Source organism: Anolis carolinensis, chromosome 1 (assembly GCF_035594765.1).
Source record: "Anolis carolinensis isolate JA03-04 chromosome 1, rAnoCar3.1.pri, whole genome shotgun sequence".
NCBI lineage: Eukaryota > Metazoa > Chordata > Lepidosauria > Squamata > Dactyloidae > Anolis > Anolis carolinensis.
In genome coordinates, this window is record NC_085841.1 from 75971354 (window position 1) to 75993075 (window position 21722).

At 40.0% G+C, this 21722-nt stretch overlaps 1 protein-coding gene across 5 annotated transcripts in view; it reads right to left on the reverse strand.

Annotated features, from left to right (window-relative positions):
* The window catches only part of esr1 (estrogen receptor 1), a 267379-nt gene extending 246117 nt beyond the window's left edge, over positions 1-21262 (reverse strand). For 2 of the 5 annotated variants that reach the window (XM_062956966.1, XM_062980464.1), the window contains exon 1: positions 21018-21262. Coding sequence is in view for 1 of the 5 variants with exons in the window: in XM_008116661.3 (XP_008114868.2) it covers positions 1066-1126 (61 nt within the window). In the remaining 4 variants the exon portion in view is untranslated. Of the gene's footprint in view, positions 1-1065; positions 1664-21017 lie in introns of those variants that run through there. The other 3 variants (XM_008116661.3, XM_062976461.1, NM_001290517.1) reach the window with 2 other exon arrangements.
* Between the last annotated feature and the right edge of the window lie 460 nt (positions 21263-21722).

The window sequence follows — 21722 nt, forward strand, 5'->3', positions numbered from 1 at the left end:
ATAAGCTATTTCATACTATTACAGGTTTAGATTGTTTAAAATCATATTTCCCATTTTTCTGTTGAGAACTGGCTACCCTCTTCTTCTTTTTTACTAAAGTGGTTTCTGTATAAATTCAAAAGCTTTTTTATTATCCAATAAAAACATTAATGTTTTGAGTCTCATATTTGGGGTGGAGGAAATATGTCATTGCATGTTAAGACTAATTGTATATTTAGGGAAAGGGGCGATCAGCACATTGCACAAAGAAAACCTATTCAAGAAGACATAGTATTTAACAAACTCAAAACATCTACTCAAAATTATATGAGCAGTAAAATTCTATCCTATCAATTTAAAAATGCAGCCAAAGCCAAAAGACAATGCTCATATAGGCAGTATGTATAGCTGAATAAATAATTCCCTAGCCCTCTAATTCAAAATCCTGCTGCATTAAAATGTTAATACATTTGTCCTTGAGAGTAAAAATGTTTTATGACTATAAAAGTTTTTATCATTCCCCAAGCCCCTTTTATACCTTGCAGAGTGCTACTTAATGTACTTTTAAGTGAAAGGTGCTAATCCTCTGGTTTAAGGCTAGAGTTATTTAGGAATAAGAGAAATCTGCCTTCAGATTGAAACCTTATGTGCAGTTGGTCAAGATGAGATCATGTGATCCTTGCTGTAATCACTTCCTCTTTAGATCCCCGATTGGTTACAGTGGGGGCTGCGGAGGGGGGTGGCACACAAATCTGCAGCAAATAGGAAGCGTTGTGCTGTTGGAGCAAATACAGAAGGGAAATTCCTGCCATGGGCACCTCTGTACAAATTCCATAGCATTTAAAAGGCATTCCCTTCTCTCTTTTTCCCTCCTTTCTTTTTAAGCCACGTTACACTATGCAAAAATAAATAAAGAACTTCACAAATAAAAAGCGACCTTGGAAAAAGACAGTTTTAAAAGAAAGCTTTTTAATTATTCCCCCGGGCACCACAAGTTGTGCTTAGCACGTTGAAATGGCAAAGAGCAATAAAAAGGTGAGCATTTGAAGAGCAGAACGTAAAAAGAGCTGAGCTATTTTGACTTACTTTTATCCCAGAAAGAAGTTTCCATTGCTTCTGTTGTCCTGCAATTGGCTGACAGGGTCATGTGACCTTGTAAACGAAAATAGAAAAGCCTCAGCAGAGTGAGACCGAAGGAAGGGAAGGCAGAGGGAAGACATGAACTTTAAAACACACAAGTTATGCCAGCTATGCTGGCACACATGTTATATAGAGCAGAGTTCAGTCTTCTTGCATTTAAATAGGGACATCCAATAAGTAAGGCATCTCTCAGTGATAACCCTAAAGGACCTTCATTTTCATTCTCCTCTTGACTTTGAGGTGCAGATTTTACTCCCCTCCCCTATCTCCATACTATTATTATTGCTGATGTATGAGGGGAAAATATGTGGCCTGCATGCCTCACTTCTCAAGTGCATGTGTTCCCTGGTTATGATTCTGATGTATTACAAAGTCATCAACTGACAAAAATATCTATTTCTCACATAAAAGCTATTATGTTTTAATCACATCTTATCACTGAAGTGTATTTTTTCTTTAAAAACTTACCCTTTAGTAACATATTATGCTCCATCTCTGCTGATAATATAATGTAGCTTTGAAATAACTGAAAAACCACTAAGCGCATGCCACTCAAACACTTCAGCATGTATTTAAGGGCATACAACACATTAATGAAAATTGCAGGAAAGTTCGAGTTCAGCCAAAAAAAATGTACTGCAGTAAATGCCAGTGTATCCCAGATCTAGAGTGAAATCGGCTCCACAAAATGCAGAACACATTTTAGACACTCAACCATGCTGAAACACATTAAAGACCCCAGAACAGGGGCTGCCTAGAAGCATCCCAAGGGCATGGTTGGGCAGCATGGGGCAAACTTCAGCCCTCCAGGTTTTTTGGACTTCGATTCCCAGAATTCCCAGCCAGCCTACCAGCTGTTAGGAGCTGTGGAAGTTGAAGTCCAAAACATCTGGAGGCCTTAGTTTGCCATTGCCTGGGCTAACCGGGGGGTAATGGATTATCTTTGCTCCTACCTGTTCTTTTTTCACCTTGTATGCCTCCAGAGGACGGATGCACATCTCTCTCCAGGGGGGAACACAGAGTGGTTGAAAGCCAGGTTCTGTGCTTAATTTACTCATTTCCTGGTCTCACATCAGTTCCAGACCTGTCAATCTAATCACCTGCAAAACTGGTTCCTCCCAAGCTGCATTATAATGTCACTGTAGATGTGCCTTATGACTTACTCTGATGCTTGCACTTCTTTCCTTCTTTTCACATTATATCAGCACTACCAGATATACATGTTCACTTAGCAGGTATTGGATTGCAATTCAGTATATTACTGCAGATCTAAATGACAGACATAGCTTTTAAAGGTTCACAATCTGTACAGGCTTCTTACATCCAATCTAAATAAATTTAAGCAGGTTTTCACATGCTTTCTGATTCCAATATTATTTCTTAATTAAGATTTCTGCATTTATAAAAAGAAATGCCTTCCAAATTGTCTCTCACCATAGAACAACAGGACATGGAGACATCATGTGGTAAGTCTCAACCAAAGATGCAATAATCCCTGCTCAAATCACAGTTTACTGCCTTGTGTGGTAAAGCCCATAGTAAGCATATTTCAGTCATCCCTCCACATTTGCTGTTTTGACTTTTATGGATTTGATTATTCATAGATTTGATTAAAATTATTCACAGATGTGAATCTTTGGGAATCACTATCACCTCCAGTGTTAGCTTCCTCCAATCATGCTGGAAGATCTTGAGCAGTGCTTCCCAAAGAGTGCAATATTGCCCCCTGGGGGCACTGGAATGATCCATGAGAACAGTAGTAGCCTGGGTGCAATGGGGCAAATAAAAATAAGGCAGAGGAGGAAACATAAAGAAAGGAATTTTTTTAAACCGGTTGTACTCATGTCTGTTGTGTAAGACAGAGTTTAAGTCATAATGATTACTTCATTTTCCAAATGAACACACAAAATGCCAGTTACAACATGATCTGTCAAGTCTGCCAGTGAGTCTTAACAGGCAAGTTTTGGCAGGTGAGTGTGTCGCACATTGTTGAGAAGTACAGCATGCATTAGCAGGAATATATATGTGTAAAGACTTGTTTACAATACAATATCGTATTTTACCACATAATAGTCACACTTTTTTCCTCTTTTTCCCTTTCAAAAAAGGAGGGTACTATTATATAGTGATTTTAAGGCCTATGGGCTGGCAGCTGAGGGGTACCCCATGGGCCTCCCCAGCTGGCGCACACAGGCAAGCCATGTGTGCCTCCTTTGGCTACCGGCAGCTAAGGGAGACCTCATAGGCCTTGCCCACTGGTATGCACGGGGAAGTGAGGCCTATAGGACCTCTGCTGGTTGCCGGCATCCGAAAGAGACCTCGTAGGCATTGCTTGCCCACATGTGTCAGTGGGAAAAACTACAAGGCCTTCTTCGGGTGTTGCCAGCAGCTCACTCACCCACACACCTGCTGGTGAGAGCTACACTATGTGACCATTGGTGATCACACACCACCACCACCACCATCATCATCATCATTTTATTTCTTACCTGCACCTCCCCATGGCTTGAGGCGGGTCACAGCATAGTAAAAAAAACGAATACTATAAAAAAAATTCTGCAAACACACATATTAAAATGCAGTTCCATAAATGATATATATCAAGCATTTCTATAAAATATATATTAATCACATCGAACAGAGACCAAAACACAGGGCATGAGTTTAAAATTCATATTTTAAACTGGCTGGGTAGGCCTGCTGGAAGAGATAGGTTTTGAGATGGTTTTTAAATTCTGACAGCTGATCTAGCTATCAAAGCTCTTCTGGCAAGTCATTCCACAGTATTGGGGCAACTGACAAAAAGGTTCCTCTGGGTGATAGTGGCCAGTCAAGTTCTGGCTGGTTGGAGTAGCCACACACACACACACACACACAAGGTCCTAAGTGTGCAGGGCAGATTGTACAGGAGAAGATAATCCAGTAGGTAACCCAGACCAAAACCATAAAACAAGTCCCTTAAAATGCATCTAGACATAGCCTCATAAAATCATGAAATGTCTGGAAAAATATTCAGGTTAAAATTTCAGTGAAAATGTTCACGCAGTTGATTTAAATATCCTGTTGGAATAAATCCATAAACATTTAAAAATCCAATCTCTTCTTGCAAAACACATGGTGTAGTAAACAATCATCTTACCCTGTTTAGAGAAGTATACATTTGTCTAAATTGACTATCCAGCTGGCAGATGTTTTTCAATTTACTGCTATGTTTGTGTAGAAATTACTGTATAAAACAGTAATGCAGATAGTGTGTGTTGTCTGACCTTAAATGACCTTTTATTTACTCATTTTACTCAAAGTAGTTCAAAAGTTGTCCCATCAAGCAGCCCATCAAGACCACAACATACACACAGTCCAAACTGGCAGGAAAAAATTGGCTACAACTACATTGGTTACAGCAATTGGATTGGTGCCTGCATGAAGTGTAGATCCAAACATTGGCCATGTCACTGCTGGCCAATGAGCACAACTCTCTGGCCCACTATTGAAGTACCCTAGGATGGCAGTGATGGACCCAAAAGTCCTCTGCCATGAGGGGACAAATGGGGTGTCAGCCAAAGCCTAACCTATAGCAGGCCTGCTTGCTCCTCCCTCATCCTGAACTGCCTGTGTCTAGGTTATTCTTGGGATCCTTGACTGACTGCTGGGAAGTTGAAAAATTGCAGTAGACATAAAATTGAACCATAAAAAACTATATTTTGATGAGTTAGACCAGTGGTTCTCAACCTGTGAGTCCCCAGGTGTTTTGGCCTACAACTCCCAGAAATCCCAGCCAGTTTACCAGCTGTTAAGATTTCTAAGCTAGACCATTTGGCTTTCTAGGTTTTAGGAAAGTTTCCCAACCCTGTTTGCTATCCCTAGCATTCTCTGATGATATTTCATCCAGATATTAAGTAGGATTGGCCTTGTTTAGTATCTATAATCAAATCAGATTGGGTATGTTCAGAATGGTACAGTTGTGTCCACCACCATAATTTGGGTTTTTTTATTGTGGAAACAGACCCCAAATTCTCTCAAACTTTGCATCTATACAGTGTTCTCCACTATGATGTGTTTCTCCATACAATCTCTCCATACAATCCAGAATGCTGTAAAATTGATTCATGCAGAAGGATCCCCTGCATATTAGTCCAGTTTTTGGACACAGAAATAGAACTTACATGTGGTTTTCTCTTACATGTTGACAACACAGAGTGAGGGACTGGTCTGGATTAAAGTCTTAGCATGGGGAAGCCCTAAATTAGAGTCCTTCTACTATGTTCTTAATCTATCTTGAAGAAGCTACACCAACCATTTCCATTCTTAAACTCCAATTGAAGCAATTCTGAATGCTGGATTATATATGTATTATTTTAACCTAGGGAGATATATTCAGTGTATACAGAAAGGTTTCATTTACTTTTGATAAGTCACTGAGTAAAAGGTTAACCAGGGAGGAAACTTTCATTTACCTGAACATGAACTGCATAAAGTTAAAGTTGTTTATCCATCTGATTCTATTTTCCATGTAGCATTGATTTTCTTTACAAAGCTGAAGTATTGAGGCTTTGTTTATGACACCAGCCAAAATGGAGTTAGTGCACAGTCCTAGATCAGTAAGGCTGAAGAAATTGGATGAAGTCTAATCAAAGTTTAAAAAAATGTAGCGTTTTTGAATAGAATGGCTTCATCCTAATTAGGTTGTAGGTCAGACAGTATAAGATTGTGTCAGCCTAAGTCCCTCCCCAACCATTTCCCTCCAGGATATCTTCTGGAAACTGGTTGTGTAGTTTGCACAGATTTCAAGGCAGAATGGCAGAGTTAGTGTTCTGACTATGGCTTTTGTTGTAAGTCAGTAAAAATCTTATTATGTCATAGTGCTCTGGGCACTGTATACATTTGTTCAGGAGGAAGGGCTGTAGCAAATCCATTAACCAGAAATTATTCTTCTTTTTCAAGTTCAAGCTTTGAAAAAAATCCTTTGTTATTCAGAAAATGAGTAAGTTCACCACCCTCTCCTTTTGGAAACCAGGACACTACTGACAAATAATTAGATGAGGATTTTCCAGGACAAAAGCCACATACTGGAAAAAAAAGTGTCATGTGAATCCTAGGGGTAATTTGTCTCTTCTTTTGAAAAGGAATATAATTGCACAAAATTGTCTTCAGACCTTGGTTGATATTACATAAGAGTCAAACATATAAATAGTTCCCTTATGTATGCATGCATTCATATCTGGGCTGTTTCAGGGGCTGGTTTCCCCCTCCTTTCTATGCAAGAAACCCTATCTCCCCCAATTGGCTGACCAGCCTCTAAAGACCCCAAAACAGCCACCCCATGCTTTATGGGAAATGCTCAGGATTCCAGAAGCATCTGGTTATGAAGCTGTCTTCATAACCAGATACAACATGATGACATCAGCACTGTGATCTGGTAGGGTCCCTCTGGAGGTCTCAACACTGCTGTAATCGTTTTACGTCTGGCTATGGCTACATTACTTCTGTGACTGTGCCTGCTTCCTACAAAGCATGGAATGTCCACGAGATGGGCTTCACATGCTGTTCAGAAAATCAGGAGACTGAATGTGCATAGTGGAGGTCTACATGTGGGCTTATTATAGCATGTTGAGCCACAAAAGATCGCAACTATAGTTTTCTTTGTCATGCATTTGTTTTCCAAAGTGAATTGACAAATATATCTGTATGACTTTAGGATTATGTCCAATCATCTGAATGCATCAGACCATTCAAAAGGTTGACCCTGAAACAATATTCTCTATGTGGTTTGGAATGTGCAATGGAATGTTTCTCACAATTCAGAGAATGAAATACATTTGAATAGGAAACTTGTGAAGAATAATTGAGTGACATATACTGGAGAAGTGGAACAAAAAGGAAGACTATACAGGCAGTCCCCAAGTTATCACCAACTTTTGCTTCCACAAGAAGCCAATTTATTTTTCAAAATCCAATGATCACAGGGACAAAAAATAAGGCGAAATCTTCTGAGCAAGGGCACAGACAGCAAACAAACACTACAGGGGTGTTAACCCTTTCCTATGCTTTTTTTTTTTGCTAAACTATATGAGCAATTGGCATGGCTCACAATAAGGCATCCTATTGAACAAAAAAAATCTCATAAGCTACTCCAGTAGAAGGAACTTTTAAATAAAATATTTACAGGACAAGTTAAGAACAAGACAGGTTCTGTAGGTTTGTTCTTACGTTGAATTTGTATGTAAAATGTGTATCTACAGCCAAATATTGTCTTTTTCCAGAATTGCCTGTAAATATTTTATTTAAAAGTTCCTTCTACTGGAGTTTGTTGTTTATTTGTTCGGTCATTTCCAACTCTTTGTGACTTCATGGACCAGTCCATGCCAGAGCTTCCTGTTGGCCGTCACCACCCCCGATCCTTCAAGGCTGAATCAGTCACTTAAGGATACCATCCATCCATCTTGCCCTTGGTCGGCCTCTCTTCCTTTTTCCTTCCATTTTCCCCAGCATCGTGATCTTTTCCAAACTTTCCTGTCTCCTCATTATGTGGCCAAAGTACTTAATCTTTGCCTCTAATATCCTTCCCTCCAGTGAGCAGCCGGCAATTATTTCCTGGACTGGTTGGATCTTCTTACGGTCCAAAGCACTCTCAGAATTTTCCTCCAACACCACAGTTCAAAAGCGTCTATCTTCCTTTGCTCAGCCTTCCTTATGGTCAGGCCCGGCCCAACATGAAGGCCATTGAAGCCCCCACTTCAGGCGCACGGTCCCCGGGGGCGCTGTTGAGGTGCCCCCCAGGCGGGGACCATCGGCTCGCTCGCCAACTAACAGGAAGGCCTGTTCAGCGGCGAGCGAGCTCTCCAATAAGGCCTACCTCTTATTCCGGCCCATGCTGGGAGAGGCGCGAGAGGCGGGGTCAGGGTGCATGATGCGGCCTTGCACAGCTGGCCAGGCTGCAGCGGGAGTCATTCCAGGCCACGGTGAAGGCCCAGCCAGCCTGGCTGGGCCTTCGCCGCAGCCTGGAAGGACTTTCCCGCCATGGCCTGGCTGGCTGGGCCAGGGCACACAGTGCGGGTGGCGGGGCAACGTCTGGGCGATGCCCCACCTCCTGCATCACGCAGGCACGCCCTGCCTCCTGCGCCACGTGCCCTGGCCCACCTCCCATGCTGCACGAGAGGCGGGTCAGGGCACACAGCTTGGGAGGCCACATGACACAGGGCACATGACACAGGTGGCGGGGCCAGGGCGCACGGAGTGGGAGGCCAGGCCACGCCTCCCGCATCGCGTGGCCACGCCTGCCACGGTGCAGGAGGTGCAAAAATTTTTTTTGCTTAACAGTTGAAATTACCTCAGGTCGATTCTGCTTATGGTCCAGCTCCCACATCCATAGGTTACTATGGGGAATCCCATTGCTTTAACTATGCTGATCTTTGCTGCCAATGTGATGTCTCTACTCTTCACTATTTTATCGAGATTGGTCATAGCCATAGTTCAAAAGCATCTATCTTCCTTCTCTCAGCCTTCCTTATGGTCCAGCTCTCACATCCATAGGTTACTATGGGGAATACCATTGCTTTAACAATGCGGATTGTTGCTGCCAATGTGATGTCTCTACTCTTCACTATTTTATCGAGATTGGTCATTGCTCTCCTCCCAAGAAGTAAACATCTTCTGATTTCCTGGCTGCAGTCTGCGTCTGCAGTAATCTTTGTGCCTAGAAATACAAAGTCTGTCACTGCCTCCATGTTTTCTCCCTCTATTTGCCAGTCAGTTTGGTTGCCATGATCTTGGTTTTCTTGATGTTTAACTGCAACCCAGCTTTTGCACTTTCTCCTTTCACCTAGTTGATGAGTCTCCTCAGATCCTCCTTGCTTTCAGCCATCAAAGTGGTATCATTTGTATATCTAAGGTTGTTAATATTTCATCCAGTAGTATTAACTCCAGTCTTGGATTTGTCAAGCCCCGCATGTTGCATGATGTGTTCTGCATACAAGTTGAATAGGTAGAGTGAGAGTATACAGCCCTGCCGTACTCCTTTCCCAATTTTGAACCAGTTTGTTGTTCTGTGGTCTGTTCTTACTGTTGCTACTTGGCCGTTATACAGGTTCCTCAAGAGACAAACAAGGTAGGTTGGTATCCTCATACCACCAAGAACTTGCCACAATTTATTATGATCCACAGAGTCAAAGGCTTTAGAACAGTCAATAAACAGAAATATATGTGTGTGTTTTTCTGAAATATATTGGCAATTTCCTCCGCGTTTTCTAAACCCAGATCTGGCAACTCTCGCTCCATGTATTGCTGGAGTCTGCCTTGCAGGTTCTTGAACACTACCTTACTTGCATGTGAAATGAGTGCCACTGTACAAAGGTTTGAGCATTTTTTAGCATTTCCCTTTTTTGGTATGGGGATATGTTGATTTTTTCCAATCAGATGGCCATGCTTGTGTTTTCCACATTTGCTGGCATATGGCATGCATCATCTTGACATCATCATCTTTCAAGATTTTAAATATTTCACCTGGGATCCCGTTGTCTCCAGCTGCCTTGTTATTAGCAATGCTTCTTAAGACCCACTCAACCTCACTCCTCAGGTTGTCTGGTTCTAATTCACTCACCACACCATCAAAGCTATTCTCAATATTATTATCCTTCCTCTACAAATCATCTGTATAGTCTTGCCACCTTATCTTGATCTCTTCAGCTTCTGTTAGGTCCTTGACATCTTTGTTTTTGATCATATCCATTTTTGCCTGAAACTTACCTCTGATGTTTCTAATTTTGTGGACTAGGTCTCTTGTCCTTCCTATTCTATTGTCTTCTTCCACTTCCTTGCATTGCTTGTTAAAAATAGTTCCTTATCTCTCCTGGCTAACCTCTGAAATTGTGAATTTAATTGGGCATGCCTCTCCCTATCACTGTTTCCTTTTTCTTTCCTTATTTATTGGGCTACTTCCAGTCTTTCAGCAGACAACCATCTTGTCTTTTTGGATGTCTTCTACTGGAGTAGCTTATGATATTTATTTGTTCAATAGGATACCTTATTCTGAGCCATGCCAATTGCTTGTACAGTTTAGTATTGCCAATGCTCTTTGGGAATCTAATTAGGAAAGTAGCTTTCCTATGTCTCAGGTTCTTTGAAATAATCTTTCAGAGATAAAATAAGTGGTCAAATGCATTTTGAATATACATTTATCAGAAGGTTATGGTATTTCCTATGCTAATTGCTGTATGTCTTAACTGAAAATGTCTTTCATACATTCATTCATTTTATGGGGGGGGGGGGGATTCCACACTGCAGTAGTAGCATTTCTTATATCTGATAGGATGAAAGGAGGTGTTCATTACAACATCCCCAAACTTCTCAATTTATAGTTCATAGAAAATGCAAGTGTTTTTATACTCTGCATTGAGGATATCTTAAACCTTTTCCTACCTTTTGCTTGATTTGGTTAAAAAAGATCTGTACTCCAAGAAGACTTTCCAGCTTTGCAAAGCTTAAATCACAGATGTCTCCTTCTGGAGATTGAATCTCATTGTCCTGAATATTTGCGTTCATCCACCAAAAATATATTTGCCAAGAATGATTTGATCATACTTGGCTTGAACATCATTGAAATTTGCCCTTATTAAGAAAACTAAGCTTTTGTATCTTTTAAAATAGTAGATATATATGGAATATTATCTTCCAAGCAATAAAAGGTTTTATATATGATTTATAACTAAATTTTTGAAGATCTGTGGTTTGTTAACATTTTACTTTGTTGTATAATAATAATGATAGAAAATTGTTCTGTTTAATTCACTGATGAGACAGCAAATGTTGATGGATTTGAGCTAGGTAAGGCTTTTTAGACTACCTCACTGATCAACAAGATTGTGATATTATGTGCACTTCAGTACTAGGCATGTGCAATTTCCTCGGAATTATCCTAACTTGGAATTAAATTGGATCTTTTTGGGGTTCTGAAGGGGGTTCTGACACTATTTGGTGCCTTGGAATTAACTTTCAAATTTGAAGCATTAGCGCCCATTGATTTAATGGAAGTACCTCGGATATATGAGAAAACGTTTTTAATGCAACCAAACTTTGTTTGCAGGGAGGAGCAGCCTAGCCTGGGCTTGCCTTCCTTCCCAATCAGTGCTGATGTTTGTGTAAGGGGAGGGGTTTTGGACATCCTGCTTAAAACTCCTCCCCCATGCCTTTAAGCCTCATTCCGGCCGGGGAAGGGACAAGGGTAGTTGGTCAGTTTTTTGCTGCTGCTGCAAAAAGAAAGAAGAAAGGAGTGAAACAAAGAGAAGGCATTTATTATGGGAGACAAAAGTGTGGGTGGGACTTTTTGGGGGAAAGGGGTTGTTTTGTTTTTAAAATCTGATGCAGTTTCTTTGCTGTACCTGTGCACTGGCCAGGCCACACACAAGCCGCGTGCTGCTTGCCTGGCAATGTAGTACTGCATCTCCCATCTTCTGTATAAAGAGAAGGCTGTTCTCTCCCTCCATTTTGGGGAGTACAGCAACGTTTGGCCACAAGCCCTGCCTGTGTCTGCCTGGCAAATTACTGCATCTCATTCTCTGGGTTCAAGCCCTCAGCCTGTTGTGTGTGTTTGGCCACCAGCTGCACCAAAGCAGCGTGTCTCCCATCATTCCTGTACCCTTTTCTGTGTAAATAAAGGGAATGCTGGAAATAACACTTTCAAACCAGGAACAGATTTCCTTATTCTGAGGCTGATGAACATCTGGCAGGAGTTGCTTTTTTAGCAATGTGATGCGGCTGCTAAAAAAGCCAATGGGATTCTGGCCTGCATCAATAGGGGAATAGCGTCTAGATCCAGGGAAGTTATGCTCCCCCTCTATTCTGCCTTGGTCAGACCACACCTGGAATACTGTGTCCAATTTTGGGCACCACAGTTGAAGGGAGATGTTGACAAGCTGGAAAGCGTCCAGAGGAGGGCGACTAAAATGATTAAGGGTCTGGAGAACAAGCCCTATGAGGAGCGGCTTAAAGAGCTGGGCATGTTTAGCCTGCAGAAGAGAAGGCTGAGAGGAGACATGATAGCCATGTACAAATACGTGAAGGGAAGTCATAGGGAAGAGGGAGCAAGCTTGTTTTCTGCTGCCCTGCAGACTAGGACACGGAACAATGGCTTCAAACTACAGGAAAGGAGATTCCACCTGAACATCAGGAAGAACTTCCTCACTGTGAGAGCTGTTCGACAGTGGAACTCTCTCCCCGGGGCCGTGGTGGAGGCTCCTTCCTTGGAGGCTTTTAAGCAGAGGCTGGATGGCCATCTGTCGGGGGTGCTTTGAATGCGATTTCCTGCTTCTTAGCAGGGGGTTGGACTAGATGGCCCATGTGGTCTCTTCCAACTCTACTATTCTATGATTCTATGATTCTATGAGTGGTTTGATGGTGTGCTATGATTTCTGTTCCTGGTTGATAAATGTCATTTCCTAATTGGTTCTGTCACAAAAACATGGCAAAACTTTATTACACTACCAAAACTTTGTCTTTGCACAAGGGATGTCATCCTATAAATAGTACATTTTCCTTTGTTGAGTCTCTGCAAATTTAACAGTTTCAGCCACAAAAACAAAGTTTCTGAAGTATAACAATGACTTTCAAAGGAAAGACAACCCAATGAAACAGGAAATAACACTTTTAAACCAGGAACAGATTTCTGTAATTTTTTAAAAAAATTATAAAAACTATGAAAATTCGCCAAAAATCTGAGGATACATTGAACATTCTGAAATTTGGTGAGCTAACAGTTGTATATGTGTTCTATCACTATAGCAAGTTTCATCAGGATAGTTCAAAAACAAGGGCAGGAGAATCCCCTAAAGTTCCCCTCATCAGTGCTGTTTTTCCCTATTGCACATGCACGTCTGCCATTAATGAAGTAATTACAAATATTTGGAAGTTTCGGAAATTTTTGAACTTTTTGCCTTCAAAATTCAGAAATGAGTTTAGAAATGAAGCGCCACGCCCCCTACTTTAGAAAAGAGTTTAGAACCATTTTTTTTCTGGATCGCACATACCTATTGTCCTATTTTGTCTTTCAAGAACAGTCTTAAAACAATGTGGTAAGTAAATGAAAACTGCTTTACTTCAGTAAAACATAAAGAACAGCACACTCAGGGGTACAATGCAAAAGAAAGCAAGGAAGTCTTACAGCAAACACAGTTCTTAGTCTCTGATAAATTCCCAAATCAAATAGCAGTCTTACTTCAGACAAAGAAACAGCAATAAATCCTTGGGAGCAGTTTCCCAGATGCAGACTTGAAGCAAGCACAAGGGGAGTGAAGGCTTAGGCATTAGAGTCAGTTTGTTACCAGCAAAAGCTGAATGGACCTGCTTCTGCTTTATAGCCTTGAGTCCCCTTACAGCTGCTAGGGCAGTTCCCAATTACTCAACTGCATTTCTGGCAGCTATTCTAGCTGAATGACGTCTTTGCTCTGTTTCCTTTCACCTATCCTGGAATGTGGGTACTTGTAGAATCTCCTCCTCAGATTCCAACTCACCCTCCGATTCATGAACACTTTCCTGCTCCCCTTCCTCTTCTGAAGAAGATTAATCCTTAACACCAGTACAACCAGGTAGAAATTATAACCCAGACTATACATGAGTTATTTTATATTGTCATTGGTTTTTTTTAAAAGATGGATAAACTAATTTCCAAAACAAGTTAACAGAGTAGCAGTGAAATCTTAACTAAGCTATATGTCAGCTTTAGAAGAGGCAGGATAAGACTCAAGCTTTTTCTGCTGTCCAAAATGTCATCTGCTGACAGACCAGTCTCCTGACAGTGCTGCTCTGCTGCATAAGATGTGGTGGCAAAAGAGTTTTTAAAACGTGGCAAAAGTGGGTTAGCAAAGCACAGAGCCAAGTGACACCAGATCTAGATTTCTCATAGCTGCAATCCCAACAAACTGTTAGGCCAGGGTGTCGGTAGTTCTACATAATTTTGAAAAATGTTAGATAAGAGACGTTTGGGTGCAGCCAAGCCTCAGTTGACCTACTACTGGCTCTGCTGGACCTTAGCCATTTTGACTACCTATAGAAGGAGGCCCGATGGGATAGGGCACAGGAGGATCCATTCTTTGCCCACTGAATGGTAGGTTTGTAGGTGAACTAAAAAATGACATCCATGCAGCAATTGCAACTTTGACAATATAAAATGGAAAAAAGGTGATCCAGAGCTTTATTCAAATTCTTCTGTGAATTCCAAGAAGCGGAGAGAGAACTGCTCCATTCTTTCAGTTGGCTCTTTCTCTGCCACTGATAATATTGCCAGTCTTCTGGTTGACTATGGGAAGACCTCCTTGGAGAAGAAGGGCTGCATAGCCTGAGAGGGCCACTGAAAATGCCCGCCAATAACATCCTCGCATTTCTCCCCCAATCTCTTCCCTCATACTGTAGCTCTCTTGAGCACAGGTGGTGAAAAATCTCATGGGAAAATAAGTCATCCCTGGTTGACACACAAAGAAGACAACTGAAAGACTATACTCTAAAAAACAAAAATCTCAAATCTTGTGATCTACTTCTATAAGCATAACTTTACTTGCATGCACTTATGTACAGGCACCACTATCCTCTGTCATACAGACAGTCCCAAAGTTATGAACAAGACAGGTTCTGTAGGTTTGTTCTCAAGTTGAATTTGTATGTAAGTAAAATGTGCAACTCCAGTGTCCCTGTGATAATTTGTTTTGGAAAAATTTGTCTTATTTTGGAAACAAGGATTGGTAATAAAGCTTCAGTTGAGACACCTTTTCCCCATGGTAACTCTGTGAAACCATTGTGGTTTTCATTCCTTTAAGGTCCATCAAATAAGTACAAATATGGACAATACATTCACCACCACACAGAGACCATTGGAATTATAGGCAAAAATATATATCCAGAGGTTAGCTCCTAGAACATCGTTTTAACTGTAATTTTTGGAATTTTATGTGTTTAAGGCATTTAATAATTGCCTCTATATAAGCCGCCTTAAGTCCCCTTCGAGGTAGAGAACGGCGGGGTATAAATAGAGTAAATAAATAAATAAATCATTGCCAGAGTATTAGATATTTGTTATTATTTTTTAGGACTTAGTAAGTAGAAACTTTTCATCAGGACATTAACAGACTTTCATTTAAATGTTTTGACACAATGGGTACAAATAACATGAAACTTTTAATACAATTCAGGAGATAGGAAGACTATCTGAATGGCACAGACCCTGCATTGGTTAAAAAAATGTAGCATGCTCTTTAGATAGCTTCTTTAGGGATATTCAAAGCTGGATTTTTGTCCCTGGTAAAATCAGAACAGCCAGAGGCACCTATTAGACACAGTGCTGGACCAGCTCTGATAAATATACTACCCATGTGTGGGAGCTTGAAAAATATCTGTGAAGAATGTGACATCACTGTTATGAGATCAAACATTTTATTTCAACCCTTCTGTCTTCTGTAAAGAACATGAAGTAACTCATGAAGTGGAAGGAATTAAACATTAAATCACCCAAGTGAACAAACTTAGAGGTTTCAAAGCATTACAGAAATCTAAAATACTATTTGGAATCCCAGAAAAACATTCCAGACTTAAATGGATTCAACATACAGCACATACCTGAATGCATTAAACTGTTTTAAATCAGCCCTCTTCTAAAACTTTTGTTGGGAACTAAACGGCAAGATTTGAAGACACATGAAGCACAACTCTTAGGAAGGTACATCATTTGTCTTGGGGTGCTGTATGTTTCCAGCAGGGGTTACATAAAAACTCCTTTACATATAAAGCTTGCATGTCAGAGAGAATTGTGCCTCAGGGTTTTGTTTTGTTTTTACACAAGTGGAATACAAGAAGATCAAACATGCTTAAGTAGATCAAACATGCTTAAGTATGAAGTGATACAGTCTCATTTTGCTATCTGGAATGAAGGATAAGTTATCACTGCTTAACCTTCCTGAACACAGAAGCAGTCTGGACTAGAAGTTAGTTCTCATATCAGCCCTTGCAATGAAGAAGCATCATCCTTCATCACCCCTGAAGGCAACAGACTGGTGAGGTGGAAGGTAATGCTGCACACACAGTTTTGTCCTCTAGAGGACAAAGCAGAAAATTTTACAAGGAACATTTCAGAGGCTAACATGAATGTTTTGCAGTACCTGCTGTCTGAGGCTGCCCTGTGATAAGACTAGCCTAGATGGAGATTGCTTGTCAGCCACATTTTAGACATTAGATGCAGGTCATTAAATTCCATTCCTCCACCCATGTTGTTTCTGAATAAAAAGTGTATTGCTAGACCCTCACAGCACTCCATGCAGTCATGCCAGCCACATGACCTTGGAGATGTCTATGGACAACGCCGGTTCTTCAGCCTAGAAATGGAGATGAGCACCAACCCCCAGAGTCGGTCACGACTGGACTTAGCTTCAGGGGAAACCTTTACCTTTATTGCTAGACATGTATAGATATTAAATATTCGTATAGATATTTAATTCAAAAGGTTGTGCTTTTTAAAGTAAAAGACAAACATTGAGGAATGCTAAATTGATAGTATTCACAACTATGGAGATTAATTTAGCAAATCTTTAATAGTACAGCCCTATCCATATACAGTATATTCAGAATGAAAAATATATAAAGGATTCCTATAGCATTATTGGGGAGAATGATCTAACATATGAAGTAGACTAGTGTCCACAAAAGCTTATGCTAGAAACATCTTTTTCTTGGTTCGTCTCAAAGACTAACATGGCTATGTCTTTGAATACTCAGAACTAAAATCCATGAGGTAAAGTGGTGTTTACTCCAGGATGAATAAAGGACTACAACATTCATATATTTCCTGATAGTGTAATAAAATTGACTCTAATTATGACTCTCTTGGTGTAATTTTAATTGCTTCAACTTATGGTGACCCTATGAATGAGAGGTCTTTAAGACATCTTATCATTACAAGTTTAGCAAATGCAGAGCCATGGCTTCTTTGATTAAATATTATCTACCTCTTTTAGGCACTGAATATACTTTGCTTCTTTAACTGGAAGAAATGAAACAGTCACATGCCAGGCTGGCAACACCTGAGTATTAACCAGGAGACAGAAATCACCATACAGAATAGTAGCAGGATGCACAATTAAATTGTTATGACAAAGTAGAAGAAAATGCAATAGATAAATTAAACATATGGTGTCAGTGCATATAATTGTGCACTGGATGTCTCATTGCTCTGTGGAGCAATTACATATACAGTATATGAGAAATATATTGGGTATGCATGCTACTCACCCCATTGTCCTGTGAGCTAGAAATCCAGACTGGGCATTTCAACTTCAGCTGCAAAGGAACAGCTGTCTCACTAAGCAAGTGCACTCCTGCTGAAGAGACTTTGTTTTATGACTTCATCACACACTCAGACTCAGTGAGCGATCAGTGTGAGTGGAAAGACTAGCCGCATCTGGACTACATGGCTTACAACTGCTGGAGAAGGTGATTCAATTTTCCAAATTAAAGCCATCTGAACACAATAAGTTCATAACACTAAGGACTTCATCCCATCACAGTAAGAAAGTGGGAGGGATCATAGTTTTACCATGGTGCTTCAGGACGGCCCATTGTGAAATTAAATAAATGTTTATCCTACCCCATCATGTTTTCTGCCATTCCACTTTCTTTAAAATTAGCATATTTTCCATCCCACCTATTATATAAAAAATACTGGATTGATCTACTCACATTTGCATGCTTTCAAACTGCTAGGTTGGCAGAAGCTGGGGCTAAGAGTGGGAACTCACCCTGCTCCCTGGATTCGAACCACTGACCTTTCAGTCAGCAAGTTCAGCAGCTCAACGGTTTAACCCACTGCACCACCAGGAGCTCCAAAAATAGCACAAAATGTCAAAAATCTAACTTCTCTCCCTCCCAAACAAAAATAAATTATTTTCATTTTTTGAACACAAGCTACAGTTGGGATACCTGTGAAAAAGGCAATGTAAGAGAAGTGCATTAGAATATTTGTGAAATTGCTCAGTTGAAGAAATTGAAAGAAGAAATAAATTACCAATCCTTCCTCCCTGGTGCCCAAATGTTTATGACGGAAAAAAGGGAGCATTACTAGCCATCTCTGCTCCACCCACATGACATCATCGTATTGATTACAAGTGGACAAGTGGGATTCCCATCTCACTTGATATCTGCCAATTTTGCCCATCTCTATGTGGGGAAACAAAAATAAAGTTGCTTGACTTTCAAATTCTGGATTGTTGATTTAATGAACACTCTAAAAAGTGGGACAGACTTGACACCTGTGAGATGACCATGCGTCGTCTGATGGGCTCAGTGGGTGGCCATTTTAAGTGTTCAAAAACACGGAGAAAACTGTATGTGATGAAGTCATAAAACAAATCTCTTCAGTGGGAGTGCACTTGCTGTTGCTTTGCACCTGAATGTAACTGGCCAGTATTATGAAAGACCCCCCAAGAATTATTGTCCTACTACTTCCCTAAATGGACTAGTTTAGCAAGATATAAGACTGTTTTGTGCACAAAAGATAAACTGGTATAAATCCAGCTACTTAGTTCCAATTTGAACCACTGGAATTTACATAAATGTTGACTTACCTTTTAGCAACTGATTAAATGGGTCTGTGCTAATTTGGAATGAAATTTAGGATACTAAATCTTTTTAACAGCTACAGGCCTATCTTCCTCATAAAGTCAAGGCAAAAGGTTTTCTTCCAAAATTGTATATTTATTCAGTTATACAGCTAACCTCAAAAATGTGTCCACAATTTTTCAGGAACCATTCTGCCAAGTATGACAAGGATAACTTTTCCATTCCTTTCAAGGACAATTTGTGCCTACAGAATAGAGTGGAATAGGAAAGGTGCAGCCCCGAACACTTTTTGTGCCCCCAGTCCCATCAAGTCCCTGCACCCAAAAAAATCTGCAAAATATTTTAAATGAAAATTTGTTTTCCCCATACCAGTGCATTCAAGAAAAAAAGCTGACAAATGCCTGAAGATGGTAGGGCAAACATTGAACCCAGCCACATTTGCCCTCCCTTGTCACGGAAACATCTTTTAAACTGCATTTTTAAAGATGATCACACTTTATATTTTACTATTTTGGCCTTATGCATGAGGATAAGACTGACTTAAATATTTTGATAAATATAAATTAGATGATATAGCCAGACTATTTTTACTATACAATGTGCTTTATTCTGTTAAAATTATCTTCTTTTCTATTTCACAGGATAACACAGACTGCCAAGCTAACTAAGGGAGGGAAAATTCACTCATCCTGAAGCAATTTGACAGAAGAAAAGTGCTGCATGTAGTTTTCAAACAACTCTTAATTCTAATACTGGAAAGTGAACCGAATAGACAGTAAGTAATTTGCTTCTACAAAGATAAATGTTTTGCACCACAAAGTACAGACTGAGCATCCCTTAGCTGGAATTCCAAAATCAAAAATACTATGAAATCTAAAATTGTCCACATGGGTGGCTGAGATAGTAACATCTTTGCTTTTTGATGGTTCAGTGCAAACAGAAATTTTGCTTCATGCACAAAATGATTTAAAATGTTGTGCATGACATTACCTTCAGACTATATGAATAAAGTGTATATGGCATATAAGTTAAAGTTGTGTTTAGACTTGGGTTCCATCTCCAAGAAATCTCATTATGTATGTATATGCAAATGTAGGGATTCCAAAATCTGAAGAAATAGAAAATCCAAAACACTTTTGGCCCCAAGCATTTCATATAAGGGATACTCAATTTGCATTTAATTGTCTTAAGCAAATACAATATTTTTCTGAAAGGATCAAACTTTACAGATTTAAACTGACAGGGAGCTAAATGCCTCAACTTGATATTGCAACCTGGTTCAATATCTATCTCTTCTCTGCATCCTTCTAAATACAGATATTTTAAAATATTTTAAGGGTTTATTCTGATTTATATCACAACCATGTGCCTATTTACTCAGTAGAAAGTCTCTCTAAGTTCACAAAATGTTCTTTTAAGGAAGCATGCATAGGGCTGCTACCCAAATCCTACCTGCAATGAATGTTTTAAAATGAAAACAATCCAACGCTATTTAATTTTAATATAAAAGAATGTTGCCTTCTTTAATGGGAAGTTACACAATTAACTGCAGTCCCAACTTGACCCTGGAGACTGAATAGTTCTTTGCCCCAAGAGGCACTTGAATTTTGACAGCCAAGTGACTAATAGTCCTACTCATAATATCACAAAGATCCTGCTTAATCCAAAAATGAGAGTTTGCCGTTTTGGTTAAAAAAAAGAAGAAAAGAAATTTTGGATTGCCTCTTGCACTTAAAGCAAAATATTTAAAACTGTGTCCTGCTTACTTGTTACAAATTTCATTCAGGACATCTGCTAAAAGTGTTTAAAGCCAACAAAACTGAAAAATATAAAATATTGTTTCTGCTGAGTGGCATATGGAGTGATGTACTTAAAGATGCCTACGGAGAGAGAGAGAGAGACAGACTTTAAAAGTCGCTCATTCCTTGAAAGGGAAAATGGTCTATTTGTTTTTGGTTTCACTCATAATCAATTGAATGGGAAGCTCTGTGTACTTCCAACAGGAAACCCTACAATACACTACTTCAACTGGAAGTTTTGTAAATAGATATTCGGCCCACAATGTTGTCATTTTTGTAACTTAAAAAAAGGAAGCAGTTATTTTCTGTTTGCATCCCCTGAGAGTGACAGTCCAAACTGTCACAATCTGACACACAGATTCCACAAAACAACATAATGACCAAACTCTACACAGTTTGGGGAGTCATTCACTGCTATGAGAAGACGAGTAACTAGATATTTCCTATAAAACTCCAAGGTGGGCAATTAAGCTAAGTACCACAACAATCCGAGAACGAAAGATGGTTACCTACTTTGGCAGGATCAATGAGTTGCAGCTGGTCTTCTCATTTTGAGACATAAAGGAATAGCATAAGATATGAAGATGTCTTTCCTATTGAGGGATTTCTGCTGTATGTATGCTTGGATTTGTAGCTATGATGAGATCCGCTTGCAGGCAGCTAGTAGGAGCCTGATATGACCGTCAAATGAAGCAACACAGTTACTGAAAAATAAAGTACTAGCACCACCGTATGCTAGAGATTGGAAAAATCTATCATAAACCCAAAGGCCCAGTGAATCCAATTTTTTCCATTTCTCTCTTCACACTAGAGGCAGCTTGATTTTTAACTTACCACTACAGCTAGGAGATATATGAGGAAGAGCTGTTGACACTCTGATTAATTTGCCAGGAAAATATTAATCTGGTCCAGCTGAATTTCGCTTCTTATGCTATAAATTGTGAAGCAGTTGAGCTTCTTAAAAAGAGACTAAATGAGGAGCAGGAAGGAAATGCATCGTGCTAAATATACATTCAAATAGGCATGCATGCCCTCCGAAATGCTAGTAAAAGTTAGTTTCAGTGACAGGCAAGAAAACCTTGTGGGGGCACAGAATATGTTTTATTAGGCTGTCGTCGTTACACCCTCCACTCTCCTGCTGCTGAAGTAGTATGATACTTGCCTGAAGTGGCCCTGAAAAAGATTAGTTTCCTACTGTTTCCTAAGCCCTTCCCATCT